The 17422-nt window shown below is 38.3% G+C and overlaps 1 protein-coding gene across 8 annotated transcripts in view; it reads left to right on the top strand.

Annotated features, from left to right (window-relative positions):
- YLPM1 (YLP motif containing 1) overlaps positions 1-17422 on the top strand; it is a 70326-nt gene that overhangs the window by 37302 nt on the left and 15602 nt on the right. For 5 of the 8 annotated variants that reach the window (XR_004986839.2, XM_036431306.2, XM_036431296.2 and 2 more), the window contains exons 5-16: positions 2412-4535; positions 6952-7072; positions 9157-9580; positions 9694-9783; positions 10245-10440; positions 10903-11021; positions 12127-12281; positions 14838-14900; positions 15426-15545; positions 15783-15959; positions 16047-16130; positions 16412-16495. Coding sequence is in view for 7 of the 8 variants with exons in the window: in XM_036431306.2 (XP_036287199.1) it covers positions 2412-4535; positions 6952-7072; positions 9157-9580; positions 9694-9783; positions 10245-10440; positions 10903-11021; positions 12127-12281; positions 14838-14900; positions 15426-15545; positions 15783-15959; positions 16047-16130; positions 16412-16495 (3757 nt within the window). In the remaining variant the exon portion in view is untranslated. Of the gene's footprint in view, positions 1-2411; positions 4536-6951; positions 7073-9156; positions 9581-9693; positions 9784-10244; positions 10441-10902; positions 11022-12126; positions 12282-14837; positions 14901-15425; positions 15546-15782; positions 15960-16046; positions 16131-16411; positions 16496-17422 lie in introns of those variants that run through there. The other 3 variants (XM_045578661.1, XM_036431348.2, XM_036431332.2) reach the window with 3 other exon arrangements.

Below are 17422 nucleotides of genomic sequence, written 5' to 3'. Positions count from 1 at the left end.
GAAAGTTCTGTCTGGCCCAAACCGGTTTGGCTCAGTGGATAGAGCTTCGGCCTGCAGACTGAAAGGTCCCTGGTTCAGTTCTGGTCAAGAGCAGGTACCTTGGTTGCAGGCACATCCCCAGTAGGGGGTGTGCAAGAGGCAGCTGACCGATGATTCTCTCTCATTGATGTTTCTAACTCTCTCTTCCTCTCTCTTCCTCTCTGTAAAAAATCAATAAAATATATATAAAAAATATGTTTTTTTAAAAAAAGAAAGTTCTGTTTTAGGGAGCATTTGAGATCTTGCTTCCTGACAATTGTCATCAATTTGGCTCAAATAAAATCTTATAGAAAAAAATTATTTTCAATCTTATATGTTGTAGCTTCCTTTATATCTCTCTCTTGTATCTTCTCCTCTTCATCCTCAAGTCAGTCACCGCCTTAAAACAGGAGACTTTACCTTCACTTTCTACAATAGGCTCTTCCCACCTATTCATCTGCAACTTTTCTGCTGGAGCAATCTTTTTTTTTTTAATATATTTTATTGATTTTTTATTTTATTTTTTTACAAAGAGGAAGGGAGAGAGATAGAGAACTAGAAACATCGATGAGAGAAAAACATCGACCAGCTGCCTCTTGCACACCCCCTACCGGGGATGTGCCCGCAACCAACGTACATGCCCCTGACCAGAATCGAACCTGGGACCTTTCAGTCCGCAGACCGATGCTCTACCACTGAGCCAAACCGGTTTCAGCTAGAGCAATCTTTTTTTTTTTTTTTTTTTTTTTTTTTTTTAAATCAGACCATATTTAGTGGCTCTAGGCAATTCCCAATTCTTACCTAGCCAAATTAATTTATCTGTTGTAACAGAAATCCAGTCACATGGCTTTAACAAGTTAGAAGTTTTTTTCCTCTCCGGACTTATATGATGGCTCTACAGTATCAGGAATCCAGATTTCTTCTGGTTTGTTATTTCAACATTCCTTACTATGTTGTTCTCAACTACATGGGCCAAGATAATTTCACTTCTGTGTCAGAGCTAGCATGAAAAGGGAAATGATGAAGGAGGAAACCGTGCCCTTTAAGAATACAACCCAGAAGGATGTGTAAATCATTTTCATTCTCAGCCCATTGCCCAGAACATGGCTACAAGTTCTAGCTGCAAGAGGGTTTGGGAAAGTAACTCTTTAGTTTGGCTGGCCTTGTGTCCAGTTACAAGTGGAGAAGCTCAATTATTGTAGAAAAGGGGGAATGAATACTGGAGGAACACCAGTAGTGTTTGCCATAAAAGGTAGTCAAAATCTTCTGGACATTGACTCTTGCCTGCCATTTTACCTTATCTCTTAATACACTGCTTTCCTACTCCTTCCCCCGCACTCCCTGACTCTGGCTCCTCTTTGTTTCAGCCATGCTGCACTTTTGCATTTTCGTACATGCTCTGCTGTTATGTGTTTCTCTGCCTTTCCTCAGAATACTTCCTTAGCCTGAGATGCCCTTGCCTCTCACTCCTCTCATCTCCAACATATTCTGTTAGCCTGATCTGAGAGAATTTGTCTTTCAAGACTTAATGTAAGCATTTATTGAATAGCACCCCACCACTACCCTGGTAGAATTGACAATTCTTTCCTCTGCCTCCATTATTATATTCAGGCAGACTTTAGTTATTGCACTTTTAAGCACATATTTACTTTTATCGTCTGTTTCTCCTTGATTGCAAACCCTTTCGGGACACAGATAACATCTTATTCATATAGCCCTTGAATGTAGTGTAGTACCTGATAGGGGATGTGCATTAAAAATGTGCACTAAATATTTACTGAATCATTGAGTGGGTCCATAGCAAAAACATCTCTGTCCAGACTTTAAAATGTCAGGACACACTCTGAAAATATGGCTGGCTGCTGGTTTTTTAAAACTTTTGTCAATCAGTTAAAATAATAATGTTAGCTCCAACAATATTTATCAACATCCTATATTACCTTGTTGGTTGTTTCATAGTGTTTAGTGATATTTTAATTCTAAAAGTACTCTTGAAGATAGCTTGGAATTTTTTTTCCCCATTAAAATTAGTGGACTTTTCTGTCTACTAAGGCACAGCGTTTATAATTGTGTGATGTTTTTCTTTTGTTTTTTGTTTTTTTCTTTTTTTAACGGTTCAGTACATCAGTGACTTGCTGCAGGAGATGTGTCGAAGTGAATTAGATAAAACTGACATGATTTCCAAAGCCTGTCCTAAGGCCTTCAGAGTACTGCCGCTTCAGCATGCTGGTTCTAAGATATATATATATATATATATCTCAGGATTTGTTTAATGACTGAAAGAGTCATTGTTGTAAACAAATTATAAGGCAAGATTGCCTTAAATATTCTTACATGGAGAATTTTTTTTTCTGCTTTACTGTCTTGAGTAATATCTTTTGTTTTACTTGTAGATTTGATGGTCCTCGAAGATTTGAGGATTTAGGGTCAAGGTGTGAAGGACCGAGACCCAAAGGGCCTCGTTTTGAAGGAAATCGCCCCGATGAGCCAAGACCCAGATATGAAGGTCACCCAGCAGAGGGCATTAAAAGCAAATGGGGAATGATTCCCCGGGGGCCAGCATCTCAGTTTTATATTACCCCCAATACATCCCTAAGTCCTCGACAAAGTGGACCACAATGGAAAGGCCCCAAACCAGCTTTGGGACAGCAACATCAGCAGCAACATAAGTCACAAGCAGAACCTCTTTCAGGAAACAAAGAACCATTAGCAGACACCAATAGTAACCAGCAGAAGAATTTAAACATGCAATCAGCTGCATTATCCATTGGTGCAGATGTAAAGTATGCCAAGGCGGCTCAGGCAAATGAGAATCTAAGCGACTCTCAACAAGAGCCACCTAAAAGCGAAGTCTCGGAAGTGCCCATAGAGCCTTCTAAATGGGACCAGAATTCTCAGAGTATGGAGACTCAAATGGACAAAACCCAAGCTGTTACTCAGCCTGTATCCCTTGCAAATAAACCTGTACCTACTCAATCTACTTTTCCCTCAGAAATGGGGGGGATGGAGGGAGGAGCAATAGTAGCAACATCATCATCATTAAACACAGATAATGATTTTAAACCTTTAGGTATTGGTCTGCCCCATTCAGAAAATAACCAAGATAAAGGGCTGCCTCGGCCAGATAACAGAGATAATAGGTTAGAAAGCAATCAAGGCAGCAGCTCATCTTACAGAGGTCCTGGGCAAAGCAGAATGGAAGACACACAGGATAAAGAACTAGTAAATAGCGGTCCAGGCCAGGTAATCAGCTGTGACCTAGGGTTGGTCAAGCAAGAAGACTTTCATGATAAGGTGATGGGTAAAAGAGAAGACAGTCGAGAGAAGATGAACAGAGGAGAAGGCAGTCGGGAGAGAGGGTTGGTGAGACCAGGAAGCAGCTGGGAGAAAGTGCCAGGTGGTCTGCAAGGTAGCCAAGACAAGGGTAGAGCTGGCAGCCGAGAAAGGGGACCACCTCGGAGGGCTGGAAGTCAGGAGAGAGGACCCCCTCGAAGAGCTGGGAGCAGGGAGAGAGTACCACCTCGAAGTGCTGGGAGCAGGGAGAGGGGGCCACCACCTCGAGGGCCTGGCAGTCGGGAAAGGGGACTGGGAAGACCAGATTTTGGTCGTGACAGAGGTCCATTTAGACCAGAACTAGGAGATGGTGGGGAAAAAATGTATCCATATCACCGAGATGAGCCACCTAGGGCTCCATGGAACCATGGAGAAGAGAGAGGACATGAAGAGTTCCCACTAGATGGTAGAAATGCTCCAATGGAACGAGAAAGACTTGATGATTGGGATAGAGAGCGATACTGGAGAGAAAGTGAACGTGACTATCGAGATGATACATTAGACCCATATAACCGAGAGGACAGGTTCTCGGCACCACCATCTCGATCGCATGATGGAGATAGGCGAGGCCCTTGGTGGGATGATTGGGAGAGAGATCAGGATATGGATGAGGACTACAGTAGGGAAATGGACAGGGACTTGGACAGGGATGTGGATCGGATTGGAAGACCCATGGATATGTATGATAGAGATTTGGATAATGAGTGGGACAGAGATTATGGGAGACCACTGGATGAACAAGAATCACAGTTCCGTGAACGGGATATTCCATCTCTTCCACCTTTACCACCCCTCCCACCTCTTCCACCTTTGGATAGATATCGGGATGATAGATGGAGAGAAGAAAGAAATCGAGACCATGGGTATGATCGAGATTTCCGTAATAGGGGTGAGTTGAGGATCCGAGAGTATCCAGAAAGAGGAGATACGTGGCAGGAAAAGCGAGATTATATTCCTGACAGAATGGACTGGGAAAGAGAACGGTTGTCAGACAGATGGTACCCATCTGATGTGGATAGACATTCCCCCATTTCGGAACACATGCCCTCCTCACATCATTCTTCTGAAATGATGGGGTCGGATGCAAATTTAGACTCTGACCAAGGCCTTGGAGGGGTAATGGTTCTCAGTCAGAGGCAGCACGAAATCATTTTGAAAGCTGCACAAGAACTGAAAATGCTTCGGTAAGTTGACTACTTACGATCATTTCTTTTAGTCAAAGCCACATTCAGACTGCTTTTTAAAAATGTGATATATTTGAATGGAATTAATTTTACTTCAAGTTCTTATCACATAATTTTAATTATATCTCTGGTCATTCCGTGCTGTTTTAGGGTTTGGATGGGTTTTTAGGAACTGTGTTAATTATAAATTTATGTTCTGAAATGTGAAAATTTGATGGCCATTCTTGGCTTTTATAGATGTGTTGCTGACATGCTATGCCTGTGCATGTTTCAAGTGTCAAACTTCAACTTTCTAGTGCTCTGGATTTCAGAGCTCATATGTAACACCCTGTTTTTTCCTAGGAGGCAGTTTGTTGTTCTTTATTAGATCTGATAGACTTCATATTCATTAATCTTTGATATAACTTTGGAAAATGCTGTGAGAACTCTTTATTTTTCTCTGTTGAAGCTAAGAATGGTTTACCTGCAAGCATCCTCAGATTTGTCTAATCATTGATACTTTTGGGGATGTTTTATCTTTCATTATAATTAGAAGCTGATTATCTCTACTCAGGATGTTACTTATTTATACTTAATTAAGTATTTTCTTTGTGAGGTGGAGAATAGAATTTGGATTTCTTAACTTACAGGCAACTTACTATGTATGTATAGGTATCTATAGCTTTCCATGTAGTAGCAAAAGCTAACATTTATTGTATGCTTATGGTGTGCCAGGAACTGTTCTAAGTGCTTTGTGTAAATTGTTTTATCCTTAAACCAGTTATCTGCTAAGATAAGAATTTAGGTGTCATTGGCAGATTGTAAGTTTTTTTTAGTTGTTTTGTAGGAATTAGCTGTGTTTTGAGAAAATAAATTAATGGTTAGTTTTTTATATATGACAATGTATTATGTTTCTTTCATTATTCAATTCTGGTCTATATTTGTGGTTTATACCAATTGAAATTATAACAAAAGCTTTCTATGAGGTTTAACTTTTCCAGATTATTAATGGTATGGAAAGCATACCCTGGAATATTTAGCTACTATACAACTCACTTTTAATTATAGACACCTTTAATTTAACAATCTGTGTGCTAGTTACTGTGCTAGTAATTTAGCATATATTACCTCAATCCTCCTATCTCAAATCCTTATATCTCAATGGCCTGTAAAGAATAAGTAGTATTATTCCCACTTCATAAATGACACTGAGGCTCAGAGAGTTTAAGTCCACTTGGCTAAAAAGTGGCAGATCCAGAATTCAAATATAGTCTGTCCAACTCTAAAATCTATTTTGTTTTTTGAGAACACCAAGCTGATTGGTGTTGCTAATCTGCCAAAGTTTCTTTCCTTTTCTTTTAAAATTTTCCTTTTCCTTCCATTATCGCTTTGCAAAGAAATGCTGAATAAAAAGTGCTTCTTCATCATTCTTTTTTAAAAGCTCTTTCTAGGCAACAAAAACATAATTAAACAAAACATGTGAAATGATGGATAAAAGTGGTCACAGTTGAATATAAGAAAGCTATGTTGTGTTGGTATAAAGTCATAATTTACACAAGGCATAAAATAATATTTTTTATATACTTGAATCCATTTGGATCACTATATTTTACAAATGCAGGGAGAATATTGTAAAAGGTGGGGACAGGTTACATGTGTTTAAGGTGGACATCTTAAGGAAAAGGAAAAGGAATTTCACCAGACATTTTAAAAAAAACTTGAAGAGTTACATAATTACTCTTTAGGAATATAAAGTGTTGTTTTCAAAGGTGTAGACTGACCATTGTTATCACCATACACAGCAGAGGCCATTAACTAAAATACTCACAAGAAACTGACAGGTAACAAAAATGAGTGATAGTGGCAAAAGGTCTTTGTCTAAAATGGGCAGCCACTACTCTACTCAGCTAATTGTTGGCATGTGGGGAATGTAGGCCCATTGTTACCAAATCTCTTTAACATTTGAATTTCTATATAAGATACTTTGCTTTGTAAATAAGGGCAACTAATTCAGATTTTGAAAACTGATGTGAACGCCAAATTCAAAAAAATCTTTCCAGGTCATAGCGGTCCATTGGCCACCATTTTGCAAACTCTGGACTAAATAAAGAATATTGAACAAAAAGTGGCAAGAGAGCTTTTGATTGGATGGAAAAAAAACATGACAAGTAAATGAAATATTAGAATAAACTAATGAGTTGCAGGTTGTAGCATCTGTCCTTGAAGATCTTCAATAATTTATAATTATTTATAGGTTGTAGATGTCTGATCAGTTAGCTACATCAAGGCAAGAGAGTGGTGTTACCCTGGAGGTGCTCTGTGAAAACTGTAGAGGATTTTAGAACAAGATTTTTAGGTCTCTTAATATATTAATTGTAGTCATTTAGGAATGGAGTATACATGCCTCATGTACAATGGCAATTTTATTTGTTTACAGGGAACAGAAAGAACAGTATCAAAAGATGAAAGACTTTGGATCTGAGCCACAGATGTCTGATCATCTACCACCCCAGGATTCAAGATTGCAGAATCCACCTTCAAGACCTGGAATGTATCTGGTATGGGAAAATGTGTGCTCAGAAAAATGCAGTGGTTCCTACTTTGTATATTTGTCCTTTGGTTTTTTGATATATGAAGCAAGTATAAATTTTTTCTATAAGTATACATTTTGTTCAGTCTGTGTGGCTCAGTGGTTGAGCATCCACCTATAAATCAGGAGGTCATGGTTCGATTCCCTGTCAGGGCTTATGCCTGGTTTGCAGGCTCCATCCCCAGTAGAGGGCATGCAGGAGGCAGCCAATCAATTATTCTCTCTCATCACTGATGTTTCTCTCTCGCTCTCTCTCTCTCTTTCCCTATTTTCCTCTTTCTCTCCCTTCCTCTCTGAAATAAATAAAAATAATATATTTTTAATGTAAATTTTTAGAAAGGTAAAAAGTTAATAGTAATTGACTTTTGAAGATCTTAAAAGTGTGGTCTTTTCCCCAAGGTTTTGATAAGTACGCCAAGCAAACACGAACTTTATGGCGCATGTTCACAAATTGTCGAGTTTTTCTAATAGTTGTTTTTGTTCAAATAGTCCTGTTTTTCATCTGGGCAGTCCAGGGGCTCCCCTTGAGCCCTGCTCATGTGAGTCTTATAGTCTCCCCACCTCTTCGAGCTACTTGTCCTTCAGCTAGGGAAAGGACCAAACATCATGCTCCAGTTCGTGTGGTAAAGTTGTTTTGCTTTCATTTTGTTGTTTTACCTTTTAACAAACAACACAATAAAAGAGAGAAAAACATGAATCATTTCACCAAATTAACTCTTGGTTTCTCAGTGCTCCTTTTCATCCTCGTCTAACACATAGCACTCATACCTAGTTGTTGGCATAAACCACCATCATGATGTTGACTCCTCAAATTGTATCTCATGACCTATGCATGCATCCATTTGCCTACAGAGTTTCTCTCTCTGGACATGTCTCCTGTCAAATTCAGCATATTCAAAATGGGACTCATTATCATCCTCATCGAACTTGTGGTGACCCCAACCGCTAGCAGGGTTGCCTAAGACCATCAGAACACAGAGATACTTGTATTACAATTCATAACAGTAGCAAAATTACAGTTATGAAGTAGCAACAAAAATAATTTTGTGGTTGGGGTCAACACAACATGAGGAACTGTATTAAAGGGTTGCATCATTAGAAAGGTTGAGAACCACTGCAGTAATACCACTTCTAGGACTATATCCCAAGAAAACAGAAACCCCAATCGGAAAGGATATATGCACCCCTATGTTCATAGCAGCACAATTTACAATAGCTAAGATTTGAAAACAGCCTAAATGTCCATCAGCCGATGAGTGGATTAGAAAACTGTGGTACATCTACACAATGGAATACTATGCTGCTGTTAAAAAAAAAAAGGAATTCTTACCACTTGCACTCCCTCTCTCTCCCACTCCCTTCCTCTCTCTAAAACATATCCTCGGGTGAGGATTAAAAAACTACCTACAAGGATAGTTTTCCATTATGCTAATAAGCCAGTCAGTGAAAAATAAATACCACATCATCTCACTCATTTATGGAATATAAAGAACATTATAAACTGTTGAACAAAAATAGATAGTGGCAAAGAAGCATCGAACAGACTGTCAAACTACAGGGGAAGGTAGTGGAGCTATCGGGGATAAGAGATCAATCGAAGGGCTTGTATGCATGCATATAAGCACAACCAATAGACGCAAGACACTGGGGGATATGGGGAGGTGAGGGCAAGTGCTGGGGAGTGGAGGGGTGGTAAGAGGAGGCTCGAGGGAGGTCAATGGGGGGGGGAGAACACATATGTACTACTATTTGTAATACCTTAATTAGGAAGAAAGGAAGGAAAGAAGGAAAGACCAACAACAACAAAAAAACAGTGTAGATATTTATTGGAGAAAAAATGTGTGCATAAATGGATCCACACAGTTCACATCTGTGTTCCTCAAGGGCCAATTGTATTTTCTCCCTAATGGTGTATTTTAAAGCACAAAAGATTTGAATTTTGAATGAGTATAGTTTATTACATTTTTATGTATTGAAAACCAGATTTGATGTGCAAAAACATGGTAATATTCTCATCTCTCATTCACTAAAGCTATTTACTCTGTTTTCCAGCCTCCAGGATCCTATAGACCACCACCTCCTATGGGTAAACCACCAGGTCCAATTATAAGACCCTCTGCTCCACCAGTAAGATCATCTGTTCCTTTGACCAGGCCACCTATTCCAATACCACCACCACTACCACTTCCTCCTCCTACACTACCTCCTCCTCCAGGGATAAAGCCACACACTTCAGCGGTAGAACAGGAACGCTGGGATGAAGATTCTTTCTATGGCCTCTGGGATTCAAATGAGGAACAAGGACTAAATTCAGAATTTAAACCAGAAACTGTAAATATTCCATCTGCTCCATTGTTACCACCCCCACCTATTCACCCTTCCATTCCCCCTCCTGGCCCAATGCCACCAATGGGTATGCCACCAATGTCCAAACCACCACCAGTACAACAGACTGTTGACTATGGCCATGGCCGAGGTGAGTGATAATGGTTAAGTTTGTATTTGGGATTCTGAAGGAATTTTTAGCTTCAATTTTGCCTTTCATAAGCTTCATTCTTATTGTGCTTTATCCCTGATTTTGTTTGCCAGATATGTCCACTAACAAAGTTGAACAGATACCCTATGGAGAAAGAATAACACTGCGCCCAGATCCACCTGAAAGATCAGCTTTTGAGACAGGTAAGAGTCCTTGAGAGATCAGTATTTTTTTTTAAAGCTTTTAGGGCCGAAACCGGTTTGGCTCAGTTGATAGAGCATCAGCCTGCAGACTGAAGGGTCCCGGGTTCGATTCTGGTCAAGGGCATGTACCTTGGTTGCGGGCACATCCCAGTGGGGGATGTGCAGGAGTCAGCTGATCGATGATTCTCTCTCATCGATGTTTCTAACTCTCTATCATTCTCTCTTCCTCTCTGTAAAAATCAATAAAATACATTAAAAAAAAAAACTTTTAGGACCTAATTATCATATATTTTTTTCCCTTTGGTAAGATTATTTGGGCCTCTTTTTAATAAAGCTAAAAGATTTATAAGTTGAAATTAGGGCAACAACTTATAGTAATTCTAAAGTTAGATTTGTACAGTTTTTGCCTTTATTTAAGAATAAAGGGTATTGTTCTTATTTTATACTAATTGTTTTTGTAGAGCATGCAGGCCAACGTGATCGTTATGATAGAGACAGAGACCGGGAGCCTTATTTTGATCGTCAAAGCAATGTCATGGCAGATCATCGAGATTTCAAAAGGGATCGAGAGACACATAGAGACCGAGACCGGGATCGTGGTGTTATTGACTATGACCGAGATAGATTTGACAGAGAACGCCGACCTCGAGATGATAGGTATGCTATGAAAAATAACTTTGCCAGGTAATTACCATATACTTGAGTTCAGCAAAAGTCAAAGGAAATTTAGTGACATATTCTTTCTTATGTGTAATTTGGAGAGGAAAGAGTAGTTCTGGACCAGTTTTCAGGAAACTAGATGATTGAGTTTTGCTAGCTTAAATTCCAGAAAATGAAATGGGTGAAGGAGAAAGCCAGAAAAGGAAGGAAATAGTATCGTTAATAAAGGTGTAGTCATTACTTAAATAGTAGGCAAACAATTTATTTTTGCAATTGTGAGCTCTTTAGATATGTCTATGCAAGGGAGATCTAAATGGAAAAGCAAAATAAAAACATAAATATTGACTATGAATAGTAACTACTTTTAGAGAAAACTGGGCAGGTAATGGTATTGCATTATGATACAGAGATCTTCAATTATTTTTTACTTACCAAACCTCTTCCTGTTACACCTTCTAGGACTCAGTCATATCGAGACAAAAAAGACCATTCTTCATCCAGAAGAGGGGGATTTGATAGACCATCCTATGACCGAAAGTCTGACCGACCAGCCTATGAGGGACCATCCATGTTTGGAGGTAGAGCAGTGCCTTGTTAACTATAAAGATGTTGAGAATGCCAACTGATACTTCCCATTGTAGCTATAGATTTAAACTTACAGAGTAAAATGCACTCAGGTTTCTAACGCATGGCATCATTATCATAAAAAATAGCAGTGCAATTAATATAATATTGTAAAACAAATTGCTTTTTTTATATTACTAAAAGTTTAGAAAATAGAAACAAAATCACTTATAATCCCACCACCCACCAATCACAGCTATTATAATTTTGTATGTTCTCCTCTCGTTTTGTTTTCACATACATATTAATGAAGTTATAATCAAAATATAAATACAATTTCTTTATTGTGCTTATTCCTATTGATCATTTTTTCCACATATAAATCTATTATATAATGGCTCTATTACATTCTACTGAGTGGATATAAGACTTATTGTTAGACATTTAGGTTGCTTTTAATTTTTTACTGCTATATATGTGCTTCTAGTTTAAGTGGAATTTATAGCAGTGAAAAATTTATGTATGTATATATTTATTGATTTCAGAGAGGAATGGGTATGAAAGAGAGAGAGACATCCATCAATGGTGAGAGAGAATCACTGATTGGCCGTCTCCTGCACACCCCCTACTGGGGATGGAGCCTGCAACCCAATCATGTGCCCTTAGCCGGAATCGAACTTGGGACCCTTTGGTCTGCAGGCTGATGCTTATCCACTGAGCCAAACTGGCTAGGACGAAATCTATATCTATTTATAAGAACAAACTTTTTAAAGCTGATGACTCTTGTCCTTAAAACTGTAAAGCAGAAGTTACAAACTCTTAAGTCATACTTGGAACCATCCAGTAAGTATTATTCTAATATGTCCTGTTGCTTAACTTTTTTCCTAAATTTAGTACAAATAAGGCTGAATTGAGAATTTCTCAAAACATCCTGTTTTCCTGAAATAATATCTAAATCTTTTAATTTTCTTGATTTTCATTACTTAAAAATTTTCTAATAAAGGTTAAAGTGGCTCCCAGATCGTTATGAATTATATTACCTTAGGATAAGTGCGAAGAGTTAAAATTTTAAATAATTACTACACAAGTAGTAATTTCATTCAACTGCTGAAATTCTAGGAGAACGAAGAACTTACCCCGAGGAGCGAATGCCCCTGCCAGCTCCTGCACTAAGCCACCAGCCACCTCCAGCTCCGCGGGTAGAGAAGAAACCTGAATCTAAGAACGTGGATGATATTTTGAAACCCCCTGGCCGAGAGAGCAGACCTGAGAGAGTGAGTCCTATGTAGTTTTCTTGCAAATCAAAAGTTGACGAGATCTTTTAAATTTAATATCCTGAATAGAATTTCTCTACTTTTCTGTGACCTACTAATAATATGAGATTCAAGGTATCTTACCATCTCCAATATATCATATAATCTAAAAAATTACCTACCCTATAGAATCTCAGAAGTTAGAGCTTAATTGCTTGGCAAATTTTCCTAGTAACCTCCAAATGTATACATTTTAATTTTATCTTATATTGCATAATAATTACATTCCATTTTAAGTTGGCAGTGGACATTTTTATCAGATATTTTGATGTATCTGTATATAAGTCATTTAAAATTATGTCATCTATTATTAGTATATTTTGCATCTATATTTTCTGTGGTTGCTGTTTGCATGATATTGTATATCTATTTCTATCCCTTTATTTTCTATCTATTTGTGTCTTTGAATCTAAAGTATGTCTTCTATAGACAACATGTAGTTGGGTCGGTCATGTTTGTTCTAGGGGTGTCAAACTCAATCAGAGAAGGGGCCAAAATCTAAAATCCAGCCTAAATCGCGGGCCGAATGGTTTACTGAACAGTCATAAACTGTCATTGTGATGGAAACGCAGCGGAGTGCAGTGATGACAGCGCGGTGCGGGCCACATTGCAAGGCCTGGCGGGACGGATTTGGCCCGAGAGCCTTGTGTTTGACACATGTGGTATGCAGTCTGACAATTTCTGCCTTTTAGTTGGATTGTTTAATTTATTCACATTTAATGTTATGATATAGTAGTTTTAATTCCATTTTTGGATTGTTCAGTTGTATAGAAATTCAGTTGATTTTTGCATATTGATCCTACATCCTGAAACATTGCTAAATTCACTTATTAGCTCTAATAGATCTTTAGTGGATTTGTTAGAATATTATATACACAAGATAATGGCATCTGCAGATAGAGTTGGTTTTCTTTCTTTCTAATCTGGATACCTTTTATTTATTTTTCTTGCCTAGTTGCTCAGGCTAGTAGATGTGTGAGTGGATATCCTTATTTTATTCCTGATCTTAGCAAACTTTCAGTCTTTCACCATTAAGTATGATATTAGCTATGGGTTTTCAATAGGTGCTCTTTATCAAGTTGAGGAGGTTCCCTTTCGTTTATATTAGTTGAATGTTTTTTATCTTGAAAGGATGTTGGATTTTGTTGAATGCTTTTTCTGTTCAGTTAAGGCTTTTGTTTTTATTATATTATTTTTATTTTACTCTATTGTGTGTATTTTTGTTTTTTATTATATTGATATATATTACGTGAATTATTTTTCAGATATTAATTTACATCCCTGAGATAAATTCACTCGGTATATAATGTTTTTTATATGTTTCTGGATTCAGTTTGCTAATATGTTGAGGATTTTTGCATCTATATTCATAAGAGATATCTGTGATTTTCTTGTGATATATTTGGTTTTGGTATCCAGGTTATCTCTTTGATTTGAAATGCTGGCCTCATGAATGAGTTGAGAATTGTTCCTTCGTCTTCTGTTTTTGGGAAGAATTTGTGAAGAGTTGGTGTTAATTCTTATTTAAATGTTAGAATTCAATAATGTACTGTAGTCTTCTAGGCCTGAGCTTTTCCTTGTGGATAGTTTTTTACTCCTCACCTGAGGATATGTTTTAGAGAGAGGAAGGGAAAGGGAGAGAGAGACAAACATCATTGTGAAAGAAACATGGATCAGTTGCCTCAGTACACACCCAATGGTGGTTGAACCCGCAACCTAGGTATGTGCCTTGATCAGGAATCACCCCCAACACTTGTACGGGATGACACTCCAATCAATTTAGCCACCAACCAGCGCTCTTTATGGGTAGTTTTTGATATAAAATTCAATCTCTTTCTTATCCTATTCTATCCTAATTATCTATTTCTTGAACCGCTTTTAGTAGCCTGTGTCTTTCTAGAGATTTGTCCATTTTATGATCTAATTTGTTGGCCTATAATTGTTCATAGTATTCCTTTATAATCCTTTTTTTATTTCTGTAAGATTGTCAGTCATATCTCCTCTTTCATTTCTGATTCTAATAATTCAAGTCTTCTCTTTTTCTTTGTCTAAAAGTGTGTCAATTTTTTTCATCTTTTCAAAGAACTGGCTTTTACTGTTTTTCTGTTCTCCATTTTATTTACGTCTGCCCTAGTGTTTATTATTTCATTCCATCTGGTTGCTTTAGGTTTAGTTTGTTCTTTTTATAGTGTCTTAATGTAAAAGGTTAGGTTATGATTTGAGATTTTTCTTCTTAATAAATTTCCTTATGAGCACAGCTTTAGTTACATCTCATAAGTTTTGGTATTCTGTCTTCATTTTTATTTATCTCAAAGTGCTTTTTTATTTTTCTTCTTGTTTTTTGTTATTCCATTGTAGTCATAGTACTTTATATTATTTCTATTCTTTCAAATTTATTAAGGTTTGTTTCATGGCATATCATGTGAATTGTCATGGAGAATGACACAGACCATTGTTAATTATAAGATTTTATTGTAAAAAAATCTGAGTGATTCTTTTTTTTTTATTGTGTTTCAGATTGTTGTTATAATGAGAGGATTGCCAGGCAGTGGAAAGACACATGTTGCAAAACTTATTCGAGTGAGTATGGAAAAGCCAAAGAGTCAGTTGCTTTTATTTTTTTATTTTTTATTTTTTTATTGATTTTTTATAGAGAGGAAGGGAGAGGGATAGAGAGCTAGAAACATCGATGAGAGAGAAACATCGACCAGCTGCCTCCTAGACACCCCCTACTGGGGATGTGCCCGCATCCAACGTACATGCCCTTGACCGGAATCGAACCTGGGACCTTTCAGTTCGCAGGCCGATGCTCTATCCACTGAGCCAAACCAGTTTTGATGAGTCAGTTGCTTTTATTAGCTGCTTGTCTTTTTACCAGGCAGCATTTATCAACACAGAATTTCCCATTTGATCCATTCTTATTTGTCCATAGGTAGAGGCTGTCCCAAATAAGTTTTGGTCTGCTTAGACAAATATTTTTGCTTCTGTTTGATTTGAAACCACCAGAAGATTGAATATTATTTAGGCACAAGAAGGATCTTTAGTGTAAACATTTATTAATTTATTTCATTAGTTCTCTAACTTCCTTGACTATCTGATTCTTAGGATAAGGAGGTAGAATTTGGAGGACCTGCTCCCAGAGTTCTAAGCCTGGATGATTACTTCATCACTGAAGTGGAAAAAGAAGAAAAAGATCCAGATTCTGGAAAGAAAGTGAAAAAGAAGGTATGGTTACATCCTAATTCATTAACAGTGAAAGGAGAAGTATGGCTCTTTTTTTTTTTTTTTTTTTTTTTTGGGGGGGGGGGGAGAAAAGGGTTTTCTGTTTTTTTAACACAAACTTTAGTACTGAGGTATAAAGTAACAACTACAAATCCATCTCTATTCAGATGCTGACTAAGGAAGAGGTGTTGGATGATTCTTTGCTTTTGCTAACTCCATATCTCTTTTGGGGGATCTTAGGTAATGGAATATGAATATGAAGCTGAGATGGAGGAGACCTATCGCACCAGCATGTTCAAAACTTTCAAAAAGACTCTGGATGATGGCTTTTTCCCTTTCATCATCCTGGATGCCATCAATGACAGAGTTAGACATTTTGACCAGTTTTGGAGTGCAGCAAAAACCAAGGGATTTGAGGTATAGACTTAAAATAATTTTTGAGTACTTTGTGTTATCATGTAAGTGCTGTATTTGTTTGCCTAATCACTATTCATTCTTTCTTAGGTGTATTTGGCTGAAATGAGTGCAGATAACCAGACTTGTGGTAAGAGAAATATTCATGGAAGAAAGCTTAAAGAAATAAACAAGGTGATTTTTTGAAACATAGAAGGTGTTGTATTTTAAACTTTATTTAGGCTGTCTCATCTATGCTGTCTGGAATTTCTTGTTTATTCCCTTTCCTTTCAAAATATCTTTTCTATCTGCTTTAGTAAATGTTTCTTATCCTTTGTATCTAAGTGAAAAAGATTGCCTACCTCTGCCTGGAGCTAACCTGTTAGACTTCACAATGTTAGTTAATTTGTCTTGGATGTTCCCTTGGTCTTTGAATAGTTTACAAACATAGCTTGACCCTCTGAATCTCTCAATAGATGGCTGATCACTGGGAAACTGCACCTCGTCATATGATGCGTCTGGACATTCGTTCTTTGTTGCAAGATGCTGCTATTGAAGAGGTGAGTATCTTTTGCCTAAAAGGCAGTGCAAAATGACCCCTTCTTTACCCTTTTACTTTGAAAAAAAATTTAAACTACAGAAAAATTGCACAAATAATATAAGAGCACCTGTACAACTACAATTGAGATTCATCAGTTATTAATATTTTGCCACATTTTTCTCTATATAGATAACATTCTCTCTCTCTTCCTCATTATTATTACTACTAGGGAGCCCAGTGCACGAATTCGTGCACCTTGAAAGGAACTGTGGGCTGCAAGGCTATGATGGGCACAGGGGCAGGTCTCAGTCCATCCTCTGCACCCCAACGTGGCCCCTCCCACCGTGGCCCTGGTCCCCTGGCTGCCAGCAGCTCCACTCCCACTGCTGCCGCTCCCTCACACTGCTGGTGCCAGCCAGACTTGTACCCATTGACGGTGTGGAGCGATTGGGGCCGTTGCCAGCAGCAGGTGCCAGGGGGAGGTGGCGAAGCCCTGATGGGCGGTGATCAGAGCTGGCATCCACTGTTCGCGCTAGGTGATCGGTGCCAGCGCCAGGCACCAGCAGCGGGTATAGTAACAGCTCTGGGGCCAGCACCAGCAGCAGATGCGAGCTCCAGGCGAGACTGCGGCACAAGGGAGCAAAGAATTTTCAGTAACCACCAGAGGCTCACTCCAATGACAGCTACCACCCTACCTTGGTCTGGTGCCCACCTCCCCCACTTGCTCCACCATCCTGCTGTGGCCAATGCCCGCCATGTTCTGCATGTGCTCCCTGGTGGCCAGCACATGTCAGTGACTGGTTCAATTGTTCCCCTGCTCAGTCTATTTGCATATTAAACTTTTATTATATAGGATTATTACATAGGATTGTTATCACTATTATTGTGGAACCATTTGAGAGTGAAGTTGCAGATCTCATAACCCTTCACCCCTCAATATTTCAAT

The sequence above is a fragment of the Pipistrellus kuhlii genome, unplaced genomic scaffold, assembly GCF_014108245.1.
Source record: "Pipistrellus kuhlii isolate mPipKuh1 unplaced genomic scaffold, mPipKuh1.p scaffold_m20_p_1, whole genome shotgun sequence".
Lineage (NCBI taxonomy): Eukaryota > Metazoa > Chordata > Mammalia > Chiroptera > Vespertilionidae > Pipistrellus > Pipistrellus kuhlii.
Note: the sequence above shows the minus strand (reverse complement) of the source record. Positions and strands in the feature narration are given on the sequence as shown.